Source organism: Leucopleurus acutus (genome assembly GCF_964270905.1).
Source record: "Leucopleurus acutus genome assembly, chromosome: 1".
In the NCBI taxonomy this organism is placed as follows: Eukaryota; Metazoa; Chordata; class Mammalia; order Artiodactyla; family Delphinidae; genus Leucopleurus; species Leucopleurus acutus.
The window spans coordinates 83,195,272-83,220,062 of record NC_139142.1 but is presented as its reverse complement, the minus strand read 5'-3'; the positions used below and the strand labels follow the sequence as shown (position 1 = coordinate 83,220,062).

The following is a 24,791-nucleotide window of genomic DNA, read 5'->3' as shown; positions in this document are numbered from 1 at the left end:
ACACTGTATGAGCCTTGCTTCTTGGTGGGGCCCCAGTGATTTAGAAACCCGAGCTCACTGGGCCTGACGTCCCCGGAGCCAACCAGGTCCTTAACACTGCAGGGGAGTCTGAGGTCTGTGAGGAAACACGGTGCTCTCAGCCAGGCAGCCCCCTGAATCAGGCCTGAGGCTGAGTTTCAGAGTCAGAGTCTGTGCCAAGTCAAGCTCAGCACAGGGGCGTGACTTGGATCCCGGGACCCAGCGGATGCTCCATAAATATCTGTGGGATGCACGCATGGGGGGAGTGTCCCAGAGGCGGTGGGGCCTCCTGGAGGGGCGTCCCGGTGGCACTGAGTGTCCCAGTTAAAGGCAGGAATAGCAGAAGTAAGCATATCTCTCTCTGGCCAGGGAGCCAGAGGCCAGCTTGGACGGGGGTGCTTCAAAATCCATCTGGGAAGGGAGTGGCAGTTTGGGCGGGGTGTGGGGCTCCTTAGCCCAGGAACCCACAGCTGCCCGCCCTGTCCCAGATGGTGGGCAACCTGGACACCTTGGCACCCCACCCCGCCAGGGAGGCCTGCGCCGCCGTGGCAGCAGGGACCTTACCTTGGCCGTCCTCTGGGCCCCGAGCTCCCTGCTGCAGGCCGGTGCTTGCCTCTAGCCCAGGAAGCGGCACTCCCTTCGGGCAAAAAAGAAAAAAAAGGAACAGAAAAAGAAAACCTCAGTGCTTTTCTCGCCCAGCCGCTTCTCCCGAAGGCTCCTGGTTGGTGTCGTCTTGCCTCTGTGGGCACATAGCCTTCTCCCTCTAGCAGCTTACTCACTGGTGTGGAGGCGGGGGACCCACACCAGAGCACGTCCTGTGGGGTCAGGGGTCCGGGGCGCTGGCTTGAGCACCAGCCTGATCAGTGGCCCTGCTGTGTCCTGAGTATGGGGGAGCAGAGCCCTGGGCAGCATCCTTCCCAGGGATGCACCCGTGAGAGCTCGGCGGAGGACACACGTAGCTGCTGATGGGCACTGCACCCAGAGGGACAGAATTCCTGGTAGGAAGCTGTTTCCTTAGTGCCTTAGTGATGAGGGCTGTCAGAAGAGGAGGCAGCCCAAGCACCATCCGGTGCCCCCGGCGGGTTGGCTTCCATCCTTGGACCACCCCCTACCCTGGCACCCTGCCGTATCTCTGTCCCGTGGACTCAGTGGGGCCTGGGTCTGTCTGAGCTGGAGCCGCTCCGCACCTGCTCAGGCCAGGCACCTGGTGTCCTTTTCCACAGCACCCATCTTGGGGCCTGGGCGGGCCCAGCATCAGTCAGGATGAACTGCTGCTAAATCCCTCATCCCCAGTCTCTGCCAGCTCCCCTGCGGCCCGCTCTCACACACACACCTGCTCCTCTCACACACACATGGGGCCGCACCCGGCGCACAGCCACCTACCTGCCCAGGCCAGCCTAAGCCAATCCAGCCTCGTTCTCCAAATGCCACTCGGACCCTAGGAGCTGCTCATTTACAGAAATATCCCTTAGGAGGTGAGTTCAAAGCCAGCCCGGAGGACGCCAGTCAGCATGGACCAGACTCCCCTTCTCCCGACACCTCCAGAGGACAGGCAGCCTCATCACCATATCTGCCGTTGCACTTTGCCGGCTGACATCTCTCCCCGGCCCCTCAGGCCCCCACAGCGTCTTCCATATCCTTAGCGGGCGGCGGCAGACTCGTGGCAGGTCCCATCTTCCTTGGAGCCCCAGGTAGGGAGGGGAGAGCTAGAAGGGGCGGGACTCAGGTGCAGCTCCAAGTTTCCAGTTCCCAAAATAATCAGATGCAAAAGGGAAGGAAGAAACCTCCAGGCCAGCGGTGACTCAGTGCCCGTGGGCCGGCTTAGTCACCTGGATGGCTGCTCCTGGCTCCTGGCACATCAGGCAGGGAGCGATGTCCTTCCCCCTGCTGCCGGCAGCAGGCTGTCAAAGGGAGCATGGCCAAGGAGCCCCAGCTGGCCCAGGGCTCCTGGCAAGCGGCACTGGAGGGCTCTGGCCTCCACCCCAGCCACGCACGCCTCCTCCACGGAACACCTCGGCTCACTTTGGGATTTCTCCATTAAATCCTCAGGCATCAACCCGCTCTCGTTTGGGGCGCCGAGCTGCTTCAGCGTTGCTTGGCAATTTTGATATCGTCGGAGGTTGCCATGGGGAGGAGGGTGATGTCATTGACACAAAAAGCCCACTGAATTTACAAATCAGCTGGGGCTGGAGCTATTTATAAAAACACGTTTTTTTCCTGCCTTCCTTTACTGAGGGGGAGGTGGGGGGAAGGGCTGCCTGCCCAGCTCAGTGCAAGCCTCCCTCAGCCCCTTGGGAAGCCAGACCTCCCAGGCTCCCCACTCCCAGAGATGTAGGATTCAGAATTCGGGGTTGGGACCTGGCTGCCCAGCCACAGCTGGCTGAGCTCGCCTTTAGGGGTCTCGGCTGGTTTTGCTGTGAAGGGTAAGAAAGCGGCACGCAGGGGGTGGCGGGCAGCATGGGCACCGGCTTCCGGGGTCGGCAGGGACCCTTTGTTTCCCAGACCCTGATCAGAAACAGGGGCCTTTGCAGGTGAGAACTTGAGCTCCCCAGGGGCCAGGCAGAGCTCAGCCTTCTACAGTGCCCTCCCGGTCCCTGGACCCACCTGTCCCCTCACTGGCTCCTTTTCTTCTCCCAGTGCCCAAGCCCAGTCTCGGCCCCTGCTCCTCTCCCCTACACTTGCCCACACTCCCGCTGGAACACCATCCTCTCCATGGCTTTGACCGTCAACCTGGAAATGCTCACTCCAGAGCCCAAGTCGCAGCTGCCCCAGTGTAGGCACCACCCTGACCTGCCGGTTCCCGCCCCAGTGCCCACTGCTGCTGAAGATGGAAACCCACCGTTCCCCTTGACGCTTCTCACCCCCCAGCCCAAGGCGGCACTAAGCTGTTCGCGTTAATTTTGAAAACTCTTTCATGAATTTTCTTCCATAGGGAAACAACGTGGTGTTTGGTTAAAAGCCCAGGTTCTGAGTTTTTCCTCCTGAGTTCACATCCCAGCTTTACCGTTCATCAGCTGAGTGACTTTTAGCGTGTTATTTAATCACCTGGACCTCAATTTCCTCATCCATAAAATGGGGATGATTTCACCTGCCTACAGGGTTGTGGGAAATAAATGAACGAAGCTCCTGGCATAGGAACTGCTCATCCTGAGAGCTCAGAAAACATCAGTGTTCTGAGCTTTCAGCTTCATGGCTGTGCTCGTTTTGTCACTCATTCTTATCCACGCACCAAACAGCAGCAGGTCCATCTTCCAAACCATGACTCCAGTCACCTCCCATGTAACAGTCTCAGGCTGCACACACAGACATTTTGATTGAGCTGCACAGCATTGGACCATGTGGCATTAATCATAAAAACTCAGTTAGGTTTTCTAATGACCAGCCATCTTGAGCAGGAAAGGGGTTTTTTGACAGCCATCAGGTAACTAACTCCCAGCACTGATAAGTCTGGAGAATCAAGTCCAGGACAGAAGCCGGGCAGCCCTGAGGTCTCTAGACATCAGACCTAACTCCAGAGTCTCCACGCTTCCCCCACCTGGACGGAAGGTGCTCCCACCACGCGCACCACCTGATGCACCTCGGCACCTGGTCCAAGAGCAGGGGGAGTCTGGTTGGAGGCTCAGGTCACGTGTCCACCTCTGGCCTGGCAGAGGGAGGGTAGCCTGGTCAAATGTTCCCATTACCCACATGAGGTGGGGAAGAAGATTAGGGTGCTGGAGGCCAAAAACCAGCCAAGGGTCACCATGGGTCTTGGCTACATTTTCTCATCCTCTAAAATTCCTGAGCATGATAATCCATCATTGTCGATTCTGTTAGTCTTGTCTTCAGGGACTTCTGAAAGCTGATGCCTGCACAGACTGGAACTTGTTCCTCCACCATCATGTTGCATGGCTTCTTGATTTGCTGAGGACACCTGCCAACCTAGATCCCTTTCCTCACAGGTTGTAGAAAAGGGGGATCTGCCAGCCAATGGAAGAAATCCTGCAAAGGCTTGGCTGCCTGTTGTAGAAGGCAGTTGGCCAGTGGTATGCCCTGTGCCCTTCCTTATCCCAGCAGAGTCACCTCTGCTAATCCCAGCAGGCTGCGTTCTCGAGGGCAGGAAACCCAGCATGGTGCCCGGTACATAGTAGATGCCTTTGCAAACTTTGTTGAATGAGTGAATGCATGAAGCGGTTCTGTGCTCTGGTCACCCTTACTTGGAATACAGTGAATCATGGCTGAAAGGAATTCTAGAATCATCAGCCCTGCCCCGCCTTCTGCAGGTGAGAAAACTGCAGCCCCCAGAGATTAAGTGACTCAGCAAAGCCACAGAGGAAATTAGAGGCAGAGTCGGGACTGCAATACTGCTTTCCTCCTCACAGGCCCATTGTTCCCTTTGCGGCCCATGCAGCCCGTTCTAGGTCAAGCCCCGAGTGTGACGTATCTGTAATTTAGTCCAAGGCAGCGGCGGTGCTGTCACTGTGGGCATTTCTGCCTTTTACTCTTGGCTCCCAGGAAATGGCAGCATGTGAATCAGCCAAAATGGTGTTTTTACAATAAAGTCTTTCACTTTACTCTCCATTTTGCTTTTGAAAATAGAGATATACTTAAAGCCTCAAAAGCAACTTGCCTCCTCTGTACCATTTTGGTGAGTCAGGTTCCGTTGGATTGACTGCTTACACCGAAGTGTCCCACCGCATGGCTTTAAGCAAATCGTCTGGGGATGGGTTTGGAAAGGCCCTCTAACAGCGAAGTCCTCACATTTTCGTAGACGCATGCTTCCCCAGCTTTCCTTAAGAATGACAAGTTTCAGAAACAAAGTCTAGGGTTCCAGCGTGTGGGAAAAATGCCTTTTTACTGCCAACTTTTTCTCGATCTTTAGATTCTTCCCCACACTTCCCGCCCCCCCTTGTGCTGTGTGTATAGAGGGTGCTTCACACGGGCCTTTCTGACGGCTGTGTGGGCCTGTCTCCGCCTGCCCACACTCGTCAGCATCTCTCGCCGCAGGGCCAGGAAGGGAGGAACAGGTCTGCCTGCCTTCACCCCCTACCATCCCAAGCTGAGGCAGGCTCCAGAAGGGAAGGGCTGGTATTAAGGGGCAAGTATTGTCACTGGGGCCTGTGTCCTGTGTTCCAGGGCTGGTATTACCTCAGAGGTGCCCCTCAGCCCTGGGCCTCCAGGTAAGAGGCAGGGGCCCCACCTTCAAGAGGTTTTCCCAAATGGCTTCCCACAGGGCTGGTGGGGTTCCCAGGGAGCAGATGCCTCCAGAGAACCCGCCCACCCTCCAAGGTGGTGGTAGCAAAAGGGAGAGTGACCAATCGAGTCCTGGGGGTGGTCCTCAGTGGGAAGGAAGCATCGGGGCCTTGTCAGATGCTTGGGCCCCTTCTGTGCCTCTCCTCCTGCCCTGCTCCTTCTCCCTCCTGTGGGTGTGGAGGGGGCAGGGAGGCCAGGGTAATCGGGTATTCTGGTAGCGGGGCAAGGTGTGTGGAAGACTCCTGGCAGAGGGCTGAGAGTGTGACTGGCAGAATTCTCTCCACCACACTCCATGGAGTAGGAGAGCCTACCGGGCTGCGTATTAGGGAATTTCTCCAGGAACTCTTCTTCAACAAAAGCAAATTGGAAAAGCCCAGGAGTTACTACTGCTGCCGGCCAACGGCCTTGCTGCCCTGCCACTGTCCCTCTGGCTTTGATCAGAAGGCCCAACGCTGGCCCTCTGCCTAGAAGCAAAGAGGGAATGACGAGGCCTTCCGGTAGCCCAGGCTGGGCTGCGGAACCTGCCTGCATGCTGATGGGCAAGGGAGGTGGGGAGGAAGCCAAGGGGCCGGGGCATAGACTGAGGGAAGTCAGGGATTGTTCCCTGAGAAGCTGGTCTAGCGTCCCCCATGCTTCCACCCCACAGTGCCCCGGCTTCTGGGGCAACTGGGGGAAGCAAGAAGAAAGGGTAATAGGGTCGTGGCCAACAGGGAGATAGACCCAGAGAAGATGGCAGTGTTAGCAGATGGCCTGGGAAGCAGAAGGTGGGCACCGCTTCGTATGGTCTTCCCTTCTTGCTTGTCCCTTCTTACTTGCTGGAAGAAACCCAACTTATTTGGATGTATACTCTTCTCCTTCCTGTGTGCTCAGGGAAGGGCCCCTCCCCAGCACCAGCCCTAGGGGTGAATCTTGATTAGTTTAAACCAGTCTTGCTAATTCCCTTCCTTTTGCCAGGGATTGGTTTAGGCCCTAGGCATGTGACAACTGAGACAGGAGTGCAAGTTTGCTGGGAGAGTTTTTGGGAAAAATTTCCTTGTGCTGCTCCAAGTTGTAGAGCTTGCTGTGGTAGCCAGCTGGGTTCTAGAAGGGGACCCAGCCTGAGGACAAAAGCCAACATGCTGAGGATGGCAGAATAGGTGGAAACAACATGGGTCTTCCATGAATTGCTGGGTTCAGGCTGTTATGTGAGATAACAGATATTCTTACCTTTTACGCTAGTTTCGATTTTCTGATTTTTGCAGCTGAAAACTACCCAATACAGACCAGCTCCAATCCCTGCCATGCCCTGATGGCTCCCAGGACACCCTAACCCATGCTGACCCTCACTTCTTCAGTGTCCTAACATATCTGCTCCATCTGCCTTACCTTGAGATGTCCTTTGACTTACTTGTCTCGATATTCTCTTGGCTTTTAACCTGTAATATCCTGTTCTGCTAACTAAATTATAAACTCCCTGAAGGGAGAGAGCATGTCTTACATTTCTTTATATCCTTCATGGTGCCTGTCATTAAATGTGGAGCGCCAGTAGAGTTTAAAAACACTCATTGGCTAAACATCTTTGCCACATTCCAAGAGATTACTTGCTGTCCTGAAGGGGGTAAATGAACATTTATCAACAGAGTAAAACAGGAGTCAACAGGTTGCAGCTGAAGGCCTGAGTGAATAAGAATGTCAGGCATCTCCATTGTAGCTTAGATTCCACGACGATGGATTACACCAGCTTGGCTGCCTCCTGTGCCCAGCTCTGGGTTGGCTGTTGGGCAGACAGAGCCAAATCCACTGCTTGCCAGGAGCCATGAAATTTTCATGTTTAGCAACTATACTGTGTTCTTAATTCTCACAACAGCCCTTTGGGGTAGAAGCCTCAGCACTAATTTATAGATGGCAGATTGACCTGCCCTGATCAAGAAGCCAGTATGGGGCTTCCCTGGTGGTGCAGTGGTTGAGAGTCCGCCTGCTGATGCAGGGGACATGGGTTCGTGCCCTGGTCCGGGAAGATCCCACATACCGTGGAGTGGCTGGGCCCGTGAGCCATGGCTGCTGAGCCTGCGCGTCCAGAGCCTGTGCTCCGCCAACGGGAGAGGCCACAACAGTGTGAGGCCCGTGTACCGCAAAAAAAAAAAAAAAAAAAAGAAGCCAGCATGGAGCAGAACTGGGGTTGGAGCCCAGGTTTTCCAGTTCATGAACTGAATTTATAGGGCTTCCTATTTTCTGCCTTTCCTTTTTCCTACTAAGCAAGTGGTCACTTTTTATCCATTGGCTCAGGAGAGGGATGTAGCAGAGGGTAATATAGAAATAGTTCTGAAAGCCTAAGCTCTAGCAGCAAGAGTCTCAGGAAGAGACTAAATGTCTTGGCCTTAAATGGGGTGAGTAGACCCTGCTCCCTAAGTCAGAAAGTGCTTCCCCTGGTGGGGGAGAGGAGTGAGATACATCTGCAGGTGGCTAGAGGGAAGGGATCTGCATCTTGCTTCCCACTAATGTGGGCAGCAAGACCTGCCTGTTACGTACTGTCAGAGCAAACAGGACCAGAGGCAGCATTTAAGATTCCTGTGCTCTGAAAATGGCACAGAAGCAGCAGAGAGCTGTGAGCCAGAGACCACCTTCGGACTGAAACAGCCTTGTGGGCTGATGACGGGACTAGACAGATCTTCCTGATAGCTTGGTACCTGGCTTATCTTGAGTCTGTCTTCTTGAAGTACAAATACTTGGTTCCCTGAAGGTCACTCCCAGTAGAAACTCACTTCCCCTTTAGATTAGATAACACCATGTTTCTTTCACCTACCTTTATTATATTATAGATTTAGCTGTACTCTGTACTTAAATTAATTGAAAAGACAGTAAGACTCCAATCTAGCTGGAATTCTAATCTACTCGAGAGGTTTCTAGAGAACTTTAGACCACATTAGAACTAAATCAGTACAAACATCTACAAGCACCTGTACTAAAAGCTTTATTTAGTTCTCAAAACTTTGTAAAGTAGGCACTCGGGTTATCCTCATTTCATAAAGGACAATACTGGCTTAGAGAGGATAAGTAACTTGTTCATTGTCACACAGCCAGGATTCAAACCCAGGCATTCTGGCTGTAGAGGCAGCATCTCTAACCATGTTATTAGCATTTGGTTTGGCACCACAGGCAAGGGGCCATCTCAATACTGAGGAGGTTCTAGCAGGCCCTGGGCCTGTGAAGTTGACCCCCTATAATGTGAGCACCACATGCAAGATGTAACTAGAGTATAAAAAGACACAGTTCCTGTCCCACAGAGCTCAACTGAATTAGAGAGGTAAGGCATGTACATGTACCTGTCCAAGGCAACCGATGATACAACGCAGGCAGGTGCTATGGGGCTGCCCTAGTGGCCTACACCACTGGTCCACAAGCTAGGTAGGGTTCTGGATGTGCCTGCTTGGGTGAGTCCTGAGCAAGTGGCTTCCTTATCTGTTCAGTGACAGAGTAGTTGATCAGGAAGGTCTCTCCCAGCAATGCTAGTTAACGTCTGTCTGCTCTGCCTAGCTCCTATTTCTGTCTGCCTGAACCCCTAGATTCACTGGGACTCCTTGACTTGCTGTACCACACATGTACTCACCCTTAGCTGTCTCATTTCCTGGAAGGAGCCAGTCTCACTGAAACTTCATGTGTCATCCTTGTCAATATCTTTATCACTTTATTCTAGCATTACCAGTTTATTTTTCAATTTTGTTTTAAAATGCAAAAGCAAATGTATGTTCATCTTTTTGTTCACAGATTTTAATGGGTATTTGTTTTTATGAAATGCCACCCTCACTTTGTTACTTGCAGGACTGAAGCAATTAAATAAAACGCATCACATGACCAGGCCAGTAAGATTAGACTACTTTGAAACTGCAGCATACACTGACTCACGTAACTGTTTCGAGTGAATGTGAGGCTGAATTATACACACACGGAAAATAAAGTACACACTTTGATGGAATAAACATACCTGTGAAAATAACATTTAATTTTGAAAAGAGTAAACAGTACAATGAAGTGTATCCTGATGTAAGGTCAGCAGTCGATTACAAGAGAAGGTTAAAGAAACACACACAAAGTGACACACTAGAAATGAAAGTGAGATTATGATTCCAGGCATATCTACAGCCTTTCCCCCCTCACCAAGACTCTAATACAGCTAGTTTTTGAACTTGTGGCCACTATTTTCCAACATTTTAATTCACTACTTATTTTTTTAACTCACTACGTATTTAATTCACTACTAATTTCTAGGACTATATAAAATTAATAGACACATAGTCCTTTGCTCACAAGGGGTTTGAGAACTAGCAGTGTGACTGGGCAACCACTGCTCCCCATGGAGAAGCCAATTTGAATTTAGTGGACAACACTGCTAGGCAGCTGAATATCTGCTGCAGGAGCCTCTAAAGAGCAAGACTACTGGAAGTAGTACGCTTTGACGGGAAAAACGTATGTTTATAGACATTTAGCCTGAGTTCATCATTGTTTGTTCCTTTCTTAATCATACAATGTCAGTTTGTGGAAACTCAAGTTTTTATACGAGAGCCATAAAATGTATTTTGTTTTGAAAAAAGTCAAGTTTTATGTAATTCAATCCCTTATTCACAGACACAGGAAGTTGTAACAGTAGGAAGATAATTTTAGAAAGCGCACCTTGAATAGAAACATTATAAAACATTTGAACATGTATGAATTTTTAGCATACTAAAAATAGAAGTTTAGATATATTATCTTCAATAATTTAAAACTGTTTTCATGCTCTCATTTTAATTCCAAATTAATCTTGCTTTTATATTTGGATGATAAAATCTCCCAAATTTCCCACTATAAAAACACCTAACACATATTAGGCGTTTTGTTTTTTTAATGTAGAGAAGGGAAAAGATGACAAAACCATAGCCCATAATTTCTTAGCCTAGATTATCCCATAGACATAAAAAAAAAGTGATCAGAATGTTCAAAATGCTCAGAAACACACAAATTGAAAAGTAAAAGCCTTTATTCGTTCCCCTCTCTACCCTACTCTCCTCAAAGGCAACCACTTTTTCCCCTCAGCTTTTTTTTTAAACATAAGCTGAAATGTCTGGAATTCAACTTTCAAAGCCTAACTCAGGTTCTGCCATCTCTACAGGCTCATGCCAGATTGGAAGATTGGGCACCAATCTTCTTGGCACCAATGCCGAGGCATCCCTGCCATCTACAGAAATTGTCTGACTTCACCTCTGCATTAGTTCCAGGACTCCTCCTTCCGCAGGGTCTGTCACATGGATTATCCCTCTGGGACTTATGAGCCTTGGAAGCAGGGAGGACAACTGTTACAAACAGTGCTTTATCTTTGAGCATCTGTGCCAATGCTTCTTTAAGATAAACTCTTAGGAAAAATTTCTCAGCTGAAGGGAATGAATATTTAAATTAAATAAACATTGCCAAATCACCTCCTAATAGTGTGCCAATTTGCACTCCCACTAATAACATGAGTACTTATTTCCCCTCACCCTCACAAACACAATTTTCAACCATTTACTATCTGAATGATGAAAATTTCAGGTTTATTTTGCATTTTATTTAATTAGGAATGAGAGTGAACAACTCACATGCTGGCCATCAAAATGTTTTAAGTGGACTGTTCATGCCCTTTGTCTATTTCTACTGGTTTTCAATTTTTTAAGCGAGTTCTTTGTACCTTAGGTAAAATAGTGCTTTGACAGTGCTCTAGGCACTGGGGTTAAAACAAGAAACAAAGTAAATCCCTGCCCTTAAGGAGCTTAAATTCTAGTAGTGGGATACAGGGGAGAAGAACAAAAAATATATGCTATGGAAAAAAACAGGTGATAGGTGCTATGGAAAAAATAAAGCAGGGTAAAGAGGGATAGAGAGTAACAGCAGAACATCAGTGTGTGTATGGGATGCTATTTTGTACAGAATAGGCAGGGAAGGCCTCTGATAAGGTGGAGATCTGAGAAGACATCTGAAGGGGAGTAGGGGAGTAATCCATGTGAAGTTATGGGAAAGAACATTCCAGGCAGAAGAAACAAAGCAAAAAGTTCATAAAGAGAGAAACTAGTTGGCATGTTTAAGGAACAGAAAGGAGGTAGGCAGGCTACAGTGGAGTGAGCAAGGAAAAGAGGAGTCAGGGAAGAGGTGAGGGAATAGCAGGGTTAGACCTGGTAGGGTTTTGCAGGCTGTGAGAAGTCTTCCGATTTTGTGCTGTGTGAGATGGGAAGCCATTGGAGGGTTCTGATTTGACTGGAGGTGGGCAGGGGAAGCAGAGAGACTAGTTATGAGACCTTGAGATAATGCAAGTGAAAAATGATGCAAACATGTGGCAAGTAATTTTTCCTAGTTTGCGTTTAGGGGTTTTTTTTTTGGGGGGGAGGGGAGAGACAGGTGACTATGTTAGGTTTTATTTTTTTATCTATTATAGTAATAAATAGCAATCTTCCTGGATAAATCTTGGTGTTATGTCACAGACAAAAAATTACAAAGTCATCTACTATTTTATATTTTCAGTTTTTTACATTAACATTTTTGATCTAAATTTTTTTTTGCAGGTAAGCTGTGAAACAGGAAAGACCACTGCATATGGCTGTGCAATTTATTTACAAGGGTACCAGGTTGAGAGGGTAAGTGCGGACTGAAATCCAGTCAAGCTACGGTGCACAGGGAGGTCCTAAATCCACTAGAGGAAGGGGACTTCTAATTTGCACAAAGGTGCTGTATGAACTAGTGGTGGCGCTGGTGATAGAGTTCAAACTCTAATCCATTATTTCAACACCAGTTTTCTGAAATGCCACCTTTATCCTATTAAATATTCATAGCTTCTTGTGTCTTTGGTGGAAACAAGAACCTCATTAAGGTCGAAGTTTGCCATATTAAAAATTTTTTTAAAAACGCATCTTCCTCACTAGGGAAATCTTACTTTTATGAGCCAGACTGGAAGTGAATTTGGTATAAGAGTTGGTGCAGCTGGAGGAAGAATTCCTCTTTTCCAAATGCAACAGACAAGAAGCATTTCTTTGCTGTCTTTGCTTAAAGATTTTAGCCTGAACACGAGTCATTTCAAAGTGCTTTGTGCTAACCCTCTGAAAGGCTTTCTTATCTACCTTGAGATAATAGCCCAACTAACAGTCTAAAGTCCTAATGCTAAAGGAAATCTTTTTATTTCCAGATTCAGGTTTGGCATCAGTTAGAGCACTCTGACTTGGGTGGAAGGTTTCTTGTACAGCTGCCACAGGGGGATGAAGGTTCTAACAGTGGTAGAAGATTAGTGGATGTACACTTTGTGAATGGTGAGGCGCTATATATTCCATGGTCTCTTTTCAAACAAAAGTGAAGATCCTGTCTTTTCAGCTATGTTCTTTTTCTCAGGTCTATCGTTAGGCTATTTCTGCCTTAGTGAGACAAGAAATAAGAACCATTTGAAGCTTCAGCCAACAAATAGAGGCTTCCGCTTCCTTCTCCCAAGACAAACAACATAAAATATAAGGAAAACGGAAATGTGCCCGCTTTGTGGTTTTATGCTCAGGCAAAGAGAAAACAAAGACATCATAGGTCCTAACTCGTCAGGTATTATTTTCTCCCCTCTACGAAGAAAGGTCAGGATTGGAGGGGATGGGGAAAGGAGGAAGAGGTAGCAAAATAGTTGCAAGTTCTCTAATAAATTAGCTTCCTCAGATTTTCCTCCCTCTCCTCAGACTGGACTTTCAGAATCAAAGCTTTATCCATAAAGCACTGGTTTGTCAGTCTTGCTGTCAAGGTTGCTGAAAAATTCACTAGATGGTAGCTAAGCCTATGTTGAGAAAGAATCTAAATTTACCATCCAGCCTCAAATGACTTTATGTGTCAAAGAGGTAGATTGAGAAATGAGGAGAGCAAAGCAGAGGGGTAGATGGGTTCGATTACATAAAAGATACAGATATATAATTTCATATCCTTAGTTGTATAAGAAGCAAACATGAAAATGTTTGAAAAATCATATTTTGGTTAAGAGCAAAAAATTTCTAAGTTGATTATCCTTCAGAGCCAAGTCATGTTTCAGTGCTTCAACTATATATGCTTAAATATTTTTAGCTGAGATATACTTAGAATCTTCTGCTTTCCAGCAATCTTAGAGCAGTAACAGTGACAACTAGAGTGGAAAAAAAAAAAAAATCAGGCACCAGCATAGAGGCACATTTGATAATTTTGATATTTAGATATGAAATAGTTAATTTTCATTGCCCTTTTCTACCAATTTCCTTCCCTATACCCAAGACCTGGTGTAATTCATGCTTCTGTTTAGCAGTCTAATACTTCATTTAGACCTATTCTCTCCCAAATGATTCCATGCTTCAAAGTCATCTTTTTATTCTAAAATTCTGCCTCTTCAAATCTTCCAAACAACAAAATCTCCTTCTATTCCTTCATTAACCGTGCCCCCACCAAGTCATTTTGCATGTAACAGAATGGTAATTATTCCATTTCTGAAAGGTTGCTAAAGCCCATTCAAAACCTTTTCTTTTCTAACTCACACAGCCCTAATCAAGAGACCGAGCAGCAGCAGCACTGCTAGATTATATAAGTAGACCAAGGGGCTTGGTGGATAAAAAATGAAAACATTAAAATATAATAAAAACAAACAATTTTGCCCCTTGAAATTTAAGAAAATTTGGCCTTGTGTAAACCATTTTATCTGCTTTTCAATCTAGACCATTTAGTGCAAGGTCAGGAACACCTAAAGGAATGGTTGGCTATTCTGTCTCGTTACGACCCTATCATAACAGTTCCAAGTCTAGAATATATACATTTCCATGGTAAAGTAGCGCCTGTCTGCAAAATCAGGCCATTTATTACCTTAGTTAGCAAAAAGTAGATGAGATGTTAGAAGCACAAATTTAACAAATACTATTTTATTATTTACAAAATACATAGTGATCATAAGGGCACAGGTCACAAATTACAAACGGGAAAAGCACAGGGAAAAGTTGAGACAAATGCATTAAATGACAACAAGGTACCCATTAATATGGAATCCATTTAGAATAAAACAGTTCTTTGTTAAAGTTAGACAAGGCCAAGAGGCGGTACCTTGTTGAGTAGAAAATGCCAGTTACCTAGAAATATACTTCTACCAAAAAGCAGAAAAGTGTTAGTAGTGTACCTAAATTAAGTCATAGCATATACAGGTCCAGTGTTCCACAGTACCACCATTGGTTTTAGGCAGGAATCTGCGAGAGACTTGACTGCCTATCTTGCTGGAAGAGGAAAGCCCCAGGACTGATTAACTTCCCTACCTTCCATAAAGCTTTGTTCAGGTGACTTTGGAATGTGGCGTCAAACACCCCATTCATTTCTGCTGCAAGTTCCCTCAGAACAGACACTGTGGACTCATCACTGGCATTCAGAATCCGCACAAAGAATTTATTCCACAGTTCACCACCTTTTAGCCTAAAAATATATAAAACCATTTTCATCAAGATTAGGCATATAGGAGTTAGAATTCTTTCTGTGTTTAACTCAGTGGTACATTTATGCACCAACATGATTTAAGGTAATACCTAACTCTAGGGTTAGAGATCATTCAAGTAGTGTCCTTTGAAAACCCAAGGTCAAACTACAAAAAAAAAAAAGAAAAAAGAAAAAAGACTACCATAGTGGGAAGAGCCATAATATAATGCACATAAAGGGAAAGAAAATCTTTCATCTGAATCTATAAATTTCCTCCACGTACTAAGATGCAGCATTTCTCTTCTACAAATAGAAGAAAGACGAATTTTGTCTCCTCTCTTCTAACTTTTCTAAAGTCTAGGTCATTAGAAAGACTACAGCTTCCTCTTTCCCCCCACCCAGGGGTTTATTATCTTTACAACCTTCTCAGAATCCTAAGCTCAAGTGAAGTAACTACTGCTTAAGTCTATGATGTTTGCACCTTTTTTTTTAAAAGATCAGAGAAGCTTCTATTATTGTAAAAGGCAAGGCTGTTAGGAAACCCCACGTGACCCCACTTGCTTCTGTTTGTGTAAGACCCACCTAGGACCATAACCAACTGGAGATAACCTGAATCTATCCTATATGCCTTACATTATATTTCAAACCTATTTTGAAAGTACATGTTAGAGACAAATAAGATTGGCCAAATTCTGAATTAAATAAAGAAAAAAATACAATTCAATTGTTGGCAGGGGAAAATGGAGGTGAAGGGGTGTTAAATTTTCAACACTGATTTTTCTTTTCTTTAAGTGATAGATTGGTAAGCTTATTCTGAGAAGTTAATAGCTATGATAAGGTAAGGGAGAACATGGGATATTTAATAAGTATTATGAGCAGGCCTGAGGGAGTACTAAGGTTCTGAGACCAAGCAGCTGTTATTAAGAGAGCATTTACTTCCTCACCAAGGAGATTCAGTTCTCTGCTTTGGTTTCACCCATTCATTAAATAAATAATAGCCTAAAATTAGTATGTAATTTAGAAATTTAGCTTTCTTCAAGAGATGCTTATTAACTTTTGACAAAAGCTATTAAAAAGGGCCATAAGACTAATACCAATTGATTAGAAAATTATTCTCATAAAATGTTTCTATTAAGCCTTCTAAATTGAGAGGCTTCCATACTCTAGTCACGGTTTATCTGTCTGTGATACATCTAGGTCCAGAATGATGTCCTGAAGTCCGAATAGCTTGATTCCCATTTTTAATGAACAATTCCTTTGTCCTGCACAAGGTGCTCCACTGATACTCTAATGAAAACTGGTTAAAATTAATGAAATCATGGCATTTGGACTAAGAAACCAAGGCTGTCAAAGCAGAGAGCACCCAAGATAAAGAGAACATTATTTGGACAGGCAAAGACCCTGAAACCACCAATACTTACTCAGAAATATTTTGGCTAAGTCTCCAGAGGGACCCATCCCAGAAGACCTGCAGGTGTTCCTTGAATAATAGTAAATGTGCTAAATCTGCTATACCAAACAGGTCTACCTGAAATCACAAAAAGCACCATCAGCTAAAATCATTCTCTGCTATTGTCATGGCAATTTATTTATGTAGGAATTTGACAGGTACCATAGTGCTTAGCTAAGTTTATTTTATGACATACATTTTAGTAGACTGTTCCTTATCCTTACAGTAAAGAGAGAAACTCCCCAAAGAAGTGATCAGTAGAGCCAACTCTAGGAATTATCCTAGAACAAAAGATGACAAATAGGGCTTCCCTGGTGGCACAGTGGTTGAGAGTCTGCCTGCTGATGCAGGGGACGCGGGTTCGTGCCCCGGTCCAGGAAGATCCCACATGCCGCGGAGCGGCTGGGCCTGTGAGCCATGGCCGCTGAGCCTGTGCGTCCAGAGCCTGTGCTCCGCAACGGGAGAGGCCATAACAGTGAGAGGCCCACGTACCGCAAAAAAAAAAAAAAAAAGAAGACAAATATATCTGGACTGCCAAATTCAAATTTGTACACCTACTAAATTTGCATGGACTCTAGCTGTGATCTAAATGTGTTCTACATGACTAGTTCAGGGCTATGCTACATATTCAGTCAGCAAAATGCCATATATCCAGAGCTGAGTCAGAAGGGATTTCTGCATATAATGCCACCATATAAAACACTTCATATTTCTCCTAATGTCTTTTTATATACATTATTGCATTTAATCCTCACAAGAATTCTGATGTAAACAGAGCTGATTATTATCTTTATTTTACAGAGAAGATCACAGAAAATGATTTACAAAAGACAACACAGATAAGTGGTAGAAATGGCCCTGACACTTAGGTTACTGAGTTAGTCATGTGTCCGCACGTGTATGTGTAAATTCTTCAGTATTGTGACAGAAAAATGGTACATTTTGCTTGACTTGGTGATATCTGAAAACTAGGTCATCTGTTCCAGGAGAGACAATATCAGTAAACACTAGCTTTCACGGCTTATCTAGGTAAGAAAGAGATTAAGAAGCCCTCTCCACATTTGCTCAAGCTTGTTTTACACTTACCTGGTAGGGAGAAGAACAGTTAGCCAGGATCTTTTGTCCTTCCAGGATCTGTACAGTCCGAAAGCCGCTGAGGTTAAAAGCATCTAGCTGTGCCCTAAGGTCAACACTGTAGGAAAAGTCCACTATCTTCAAAGCTTGATCGTTCTTATTACAATCATAGGGATCGTGGATTCTAAGCCCAGATGTAAGAGAAGGAGATAATAAAAATAGGCCATGAAAGAAGCTGCATAGCTGGTCTTTAAAAAAAAAAGAAGAAAGAAAAAAAAGGAGGTACTGCAGGTGTGCCTTAGCTATGCCAATAGCTCCCTCCAGTGGTTAGTTATGAAAATGCACCTGTAAGAGCAGTGGCAGTATCCACCCAACTGGGGAACGTTAAGATGAGTTTAGTGACCCAAGCTATATCTAAGCCATTGTGCATGGCCACCACAGAACATTTATCAAGTTTCCATATTATATAAACTAAATACTGGAAGTAGACTGCAGGCCTCTGTCTTGCACTGAACATATTGACATATATAACAGCAATGATTTATACACTGACAAGAATTATGATGGAGGAAATTAAGCTTTGATAGATGTCACAGTCTTTCTTGTTTGCTATTAGATTAGGCTTTCCGAGTGTCATTCAGATCCCTCCTTCCCAGAGTTTAACTGAAAACAACATAAGGCTGTTTTCTGGTAAAGTGATACCTTTACAAAATACTGTAAACCATCCTGTTTATATTAAATTAATACCATACTGTCTTCCTCTTATATGTAATTCCAATCCTGTTTCCTTACAAAAAAAAAAAAGAGAGAAAAGAACTTTATAGCACTAATTCACTATTGATTTTCCTCAGGCTTATCTATTCCATGTAATAAAGCTATTCTCCAAAGAGATATAGGAACTATTTATGTGAGGAAAAAATGGATTATTTTTGTGTTCCTTCTGTTTCTCTGCTTTCTCAGTTGGTGTTTTCAAATCCCTGATGGATATCAGTGGCAGGTCTTATATTCCTAAATATAGGGTTTGATTAATCCTATCACATATACCTCCACAGCACAGAATGATCTATTTTACTTTAAAATTTATGATTCCTTACTACAACTTGTTTTTGGCCATCATAAAACTATAATTCCCAAATGTTTTCAAAACTTGGGAGAGGTAGGAAAAATGTTTCTGAGAATAATAAAAAGCAGCAGGAAGGTCTCCTAGCTCTCTAATCATCCATTCACTGTTACCCTGGGCAAGACATTCCACTTTTTTGGATCTCACTTTACACACACACACACAATGTAGAAACTGCATTAAATGATTTCAAAAGGCTCTTTCACACAGACATAGAGAATAGACTTGAGGATATGGGGAGGGGGAAGGGTAAGCTGGGATGAAATGAGAGAGTAACATTGACATATATACACTACCAAATGTAAAATAGATAGCTAGTGGGAAGCAGCCGCAGAGCACAGGGAGATCAGCTCGGTGCTTTGTGACCACCTAGAGGAGTGGGATAAGGAGGGTGGGAGGGAGATGCAAGAGGGAGGGGATATGGGGATATATGTATACATGTAGCTGATTCACTCTGTTATACAGCAGAAACTAACACAACATTGTAAAGCAATTATACTCCAATAGAGATGTTAAAAAAAAAAAGGCTCTTTCAATTCCTTGTGCATCTATATGAAATTTCCTATCAAATTTGAAAAGTTGTGACAAAGTAAAAGGCAATGTCCCTTCAACACTATGTGGTTTCCTGGAGTCCTCTAGTGACTGAGAGAAGGATATTTGAATACACAGCATACAAATGCCTAATCCCAAAAAGGCTTAGAAAATCTCTTTGCTTACAATTTCCATGAAAAGTCCTGAGAACTCTAGCACTATCCTCTGAAATTTCAGTGCTGTGAAATAGAATGAAGATAAAAACTATATCAGGGGTTCTCACATTTGGAAACATATGGGGAGATATTTGGTGATCACAATGGCTGGGGGATTATAACTTGTGTTTGGGTGACAGGTAGTTACGGGGAAATAGATATAAAACATCCTGACATGCTTGGACCAGACCTGCACAAAGAATTATCTCATCCAAAGTACGTATGGTGCCCTGGATGAGAAATGCTGCTGTATTATGCCTGGGGAAGCCTTTAGTACTCTGCCATCTCAGGAAAGAAGGTAGGATGCTCTAGTTTTTTTGGTTATAACTGCAGAAATACATTGAAGGTTCTTTTAATTTCCATGCCAACTATGATTTAGAGTCTAATTCAGTTTCTTCTTACAGAATAAGTAGTCAGGAGAAATGTAAAGAATGATTCCAGCTTTTAGTGTACACGAATGACCTCAGAGAGAAAGTTAACTGCTTACCCAAGTCACAGGCTTGGGGCAGACAAAGCACCTTTAAACCAGACTCCTTCACTCAAACACCATGAGATCAATGCCCATTATTAGACGGGTGTGTTGGTCCTCTAGTCCTTTCCATAAAACAAAAATTGTTGAGCATCTTTGCCTTGTTTAAGCCTCAATGTTGTCTGTATTTTCTCAGTTCTTAGTATTTGGACTTCATTTCTTATTTCCTGCTCTGTGCTCACCCCTTGAACCTGATGGTTAAACTGGATTTAATTTGAACACTAAGCCCCTTTTCTTGGCATGGTTTGCATTTGCACTCTGGTTTTACCTACTTCTCTTGGCAATTACCTCAATTTGGTGTGACTTAAGCTTTGGTCTTTGAAACTGAGCAGTGCCTCAGTGTTGCTAGCATCCTTGCTAGCTCCGCACTGGTCCCACACAAAGAAAGACTAGACAATCTACTTCACATTTCCCCAAATATTCACATTTTACATCTCTTCTTGACAGGAATCATCACGATGGAGTTGTTAATTCTTTTTTTCTGGATTTTTTCCTCAACGTGTTTTTTTTGGTTGAATTCTTTTAAACTATTCCCAGTGACTATTGACTTTTAGGTAGCTAATATTCTCTTAACGTACTGTGTTCATTAATATGGCAGTTATCAAAAGGCAAAAGAGAATGGCAACTATCCATGTTTTACAACAAAGCTGATAGAATTATAAGAGAATGAAAAGGACCAACCTGTTTCTAAGAATCAGACTCCTTGGACTCAAGTCACCATGGACTATTTCTGCTTTGTGTAGTTTCTCCATCATTGTCAAGAGGTTACAAATAATCAACACTATCATTTCATGGGTAATAAATTCACTGTATTGAAGAAGATCCTGGAAATAGAAGGACAGAAAACTATTTCTTAATTTGGGGTGACTTATACTCAATACCTTGCTTACCACTGCCCTGTACTCTTCCTTGTTGTTCTCTATTAGAATGTCGGCTCCTTTGTAGGTTGGGTTTTTGTCCCATTTTTAATAATGCTGCTCTCCAATTAGATTGTTTATAAGAATTTAATGAAATAATGGATGAAGAGCATCAAGGGTGAGCCTGGCCCATAATAGGTGCTCTATAAATGGTAGTTTTAAAATACCATCATTCCAACCATTTTGGAGAATTTGTATTACCATCAAAATTGCAGCAAAACCATCAATATGTTGTACACCTGAAACTAATATAACATTGTCTATCAACTATACTTCAATTTAAAAAGAGATGAGAAATAAAAAACTCGGAAACACTAAACTAAAAAAAGGCAGTAAAACTTTCTTAAGAACATTCCAAAGAATAAAATGATATATTGTGGGGAGTTCCCTGGTGGCCTAGTGGTTAGGATTCTGGGCTTTCACTGCCAAGGGCCTGCGTTCAATCCCTGGTTGGGGTACTGAGATCCCGCAAGCCGTGTGGTGTGGCCAAAAAAGATATATTGTGTTTGGGTTCCAAAAATGATCCAGGGGGAAAATATAGATAGAACAAGAGTGGCAAAAATAGACCTCTGGTTTCCATTCCTCACATAAGGAGCTTGGAAGTTACCACTGTCCTAACATGTAAAAAGCTGAGCCAACTGAAAAATCAACAACTCCTTTAGGATCTGTAAGCATAAGGGGGCCCCACATTGTTGTGAACTTTACCTCCAGAAGCCAGACCAGGTTCTCACAGTAAATATCACAGAAAAATTCCCCTAGTGCTTCCAGCCGCGGGAGAGGGAAAAAGAACCACTCTGTTCTTTTTAACAAGGCCTGCCTTCAGGGGAAACTAGTTAACCAGAGCCTAACCTGCTGGGGCATTTTCAGAGCCTACCTGACCTGGGGAAGGGAAATACACAATTCCAGCCCACTCCAGCCATCTTGTCCTACCTAAGCCGGGTGGTGGGGGGTATGGGGGTAGGAAACTGAGAAACTTGTGAAGTTCACAGTCCAAAGGCATAGGCTCGCTGCAAAAGACGATGAATCATAGCACTGTACAACACCTTCCCTCCCCTTACACCTTATCATCATATTACTAAAGGCCTATTTACAGTAGCTCCTTTTACCCAGTACATCATGCCTGGCTATCAAGAAAAAATTACAAGGCATACCAAAAAGCAAAAAATGCAATTTGAACAAGCATCAAAACCAGACATGGCAGGGATGTTGGAATTACCAGACCAGGAATTTAAAACAAAAGTGGACATGAGCTGGTGATGGTCACAGTTAGATGACCAGGTCATGACACAATTCTACTTTTATATGTTTGAAAATTGACATAATAAAAAGTTAAAGGAGGTTCTTGGTCAAAATAACTTGGAAAAAGAAAACAATGCTTTAAACTCATAATTTAATTGGTCTATTTCTAGAAGATTAACAGGAATTCTGTACTAAATTCCTTTGCTAAATGGAGCACAAATCTCTCTACTTGAGGACTTTAAATGATATGTTTTCATATTATTGCAAACCTGAAGGGTGAAGCAGTTTATATATTGGTGCCAAACAATACAGCCATCTTGGTATTGATAACAGATACACAAATTATCACACTCCTCATTTAAACGTTCCTTTAACTTGAAGTTGATATAAAAGTCCCATGGGACAGGTTGGGAAGATACCTGTAAGAAAATATATTTTAAAAATAAGAGTCATTAGAATCTATGGTTATAGTTGGCAGAATTAAAACATTCGCTCCAGCCCTTCCTATATCCCAACAGAAATAATAGTAACGGGATATTTTAAAAGGTAGAAATCTATAATAAAGGACGGAGCAGCAGGAAATTCTGAAAGCTGGAAAGAGAATAATAAGAGGTAATAATCCACTTAACAGACCCAAGAAAGCTGATTCTAGCAGTGGAGAAAGCTGAAAGCAACCATATTTATACTACAAGACCATCTCCCTATAATATAAAACTGGTGGCACTAATTACCTATAGAAGTAAGGGTGAAGGTGGAGCTAAAACAGGGGTGGTTGAACTCTGTAAAGAGAACATCAGTCCCCAGACTCCCCTCCTGCTCCTGTAGCCCAGCCTAGCCCTGCCTCTCTCTCATTCTTGAAGACCAGAAGTTTATTCCTAGAGAATATAAAACAGAAGGGCTCTGGACTACAGGACACTGTGCATTGTTGAGGGTGGGAATACCATATGGAGAAGAGGAAAAAGTTTATTATATGTCAAATGTTAAGATGCATCTTCCTGCCCCTCTACTCTCCAGACTAACTTCCCCATGCAGCTTTCAGGAGGCTAGCAGCCAGGATTACATGCTCTGTAATGCTTCTGGCAGGAAACCAGAAGTTTTCTCTAAGGAATCGGATAAGCTCAAAAGACCCAAAGATTGAGGATTTTCCAACAAAATGGCCAAGTGAGATCACTGTACAGTGAAGCCTACAGCTGTCAAGGTCCCACCATATAACAGAGCTTTCAACTGGCTTTCTAGCATCCCACACTTAAATATGAAGAGACAGCCAAAGACTTGAAGAAAGCCTCTAATATGAAAGACAGAGATCAAAACAGACAAAAGGAAACAGATGATGCAGGGAGAAAAAAAAAATTAAACTATCATTAATATACTCAGAGAGATAAGGAATATTTCATCTTTGAAACGAAGAACAGAATGCTACAAAGAAAGAACATTAAATACATGATAAAAGAAATGAAAAACCCAGTAAAAAGACTGAAAATAAAGTTGACAAAACATTCAGAAAGTAAAGCAAAAAGACAAAGAGAAAATAGGAGAAAAAAAGATAAGGGTTTTAAAGAATCTGTCCAGGAGACCCCAAATCCTAATAAAAGGAATTCTAGAATAAGTGAACAGAAAAGACTGGGGGGAAGAAATAATTTTTTCTTTGAAGATAATTTCTCAGAACTGAAGGAGTCTCCAGATTGAAATGGCCATCAAGTGCCCAGCACATGGGTGAAAATACACTTTTACCAAAGCATGTAATTGTGAAATTTCAGAATGCTGGGGACAAACGTAAGATCCTACAAGGATCCAGAGAGAGGGGGGAAAAAAAAATCACACAGAGAATGGCAAAAGATTTTAAAAGCAAGGTTAGAAGCCAAAAGCTAATGGAGTTTATCTTCAAAATTCTAAAGAAAAAAAGTTTTGAACCTAGAATTCTAATATCCAGCCAACCTACCAATCAAATAAAGATGTGGAATAAGAAATTTTTTGACATGCAAGGTTTCAAAAAATTTACATCCTATGCATCCTTTCTCAGGAAGCTACTAAAATATGAGGACTTAAACCAAGAAAGAAAAAGAAAACGGGATCCAACGTAACTAGGCATTCAATGTAAAAAAGAGGTCATGTGAATCCCTGGAATGATGGTGAATGGAAATTTCAAGGTAATATAGTGTGTGTGTGTACGTGTGTGTGTGTGTGTGTGTACGTGTCAAGCCTAGAATGTAACTTGTCCAGATTGGAGTGAGCCAAAAAATTTCAGATGTCCTCAAAAAGATAAAGTTGATGTAACACCTGACATGTTTGGACACATTGAGAGATTTATACAATACCCTCTCATTTTTTTTTTTTTTTGCGGTACGCGGGCCTCTCACTGCTGTGGCCTCTCCCGTCGCGGAGCACAGGCTCCGGACGCGCAGGCTCAGAGGCCATGGCTCACAGGCCCAGCTGCTCCGCGGCATGTGGGATCCTCCCGGACCGGGGCACGAACCCGCATTCCCTGCATTGGCAGGCGGACTCTCAACAAATGCGCCACCAGGGAAGCCCTACCCTCTCATTTTTGATATTTCATCTTGGCATATAATGGTGAGTGATTTCTTTATGCATCACTGACTTTCCTACAAGGAAGCTTATAGACTATGAGAAGGATCTTATGGTACCATGGGGTCACAGTTACTGCTTCAACCAACATTATTTACAAAGAAACTGAAATGACAGAGAATCAGTCCCACCTTTATTATGGTTAACTCTGCAGAGTTTCTTGGCGTCACCCAGAATAATTTGTAGTCTTCACATATCAGGTATTGTTGTTTAATGCAATAATCCTCATTATCTGTTGAGAAGGTTTGATTCCATTTCAAAATCACTGTGAATATATATAGCCCCCTAGCTTTTACTTCCTGGCTTAAGGGCTAAAGGCACTCACTTTATATTTGCCAGTTAGTAGCATCTAGAATACTTTTCAAAATCATTTGTTAAAAACTGAAAGAGGGGATAAAAAAATTGAAAGAGGGGAAGACAGAATTCCATTGTTACTGGGACATGAACTTATCAATGTGTCAAC

At 43.8% G+C, this 24,791-nt stretch overlaps 1 protein-coding gene across 1 annotated transcript in view; it reads right to left on the bottom strand.

The window, feature by feature from the left end:
• Nucleotides 1-14,438: 14,438 nt before the first annotated feature.
• BUB1B (BUB1 mitotic checkpoint serine/threonine kinase B) overlaps nt 14,439-24,791 on the bottom strand; it is a gene marked incomplete at both ends in the record, with an annotated part of 57,240 nt that continues 46,887 nt past the window's right edge. Inside the window, 6 exons of the mRNA XM_082848634.1 lie at nt 14,439-14,670; nt 16,092-16,198; nt 17,207-17,378; nt 20,271-20,413; nt 22,015-22,164; nt 24,460-24,560. Coding sequence (XP_082704760.1) covers nt 14,439-14,670; nt 16,092-16,198; nt 17,207-17,378; nt 20,271-20,413; nt 22,015-22,164; nt 24,460-24,560 — 905 coding nt within the window. The remainder of the gene's footprint in view (nt 14,671-16,091; nt 16,199-17,206; nt 17,379-20,270; nt 20,414-22,014; nt 22,165-24,459; nt 24,561-24,791) is intronic.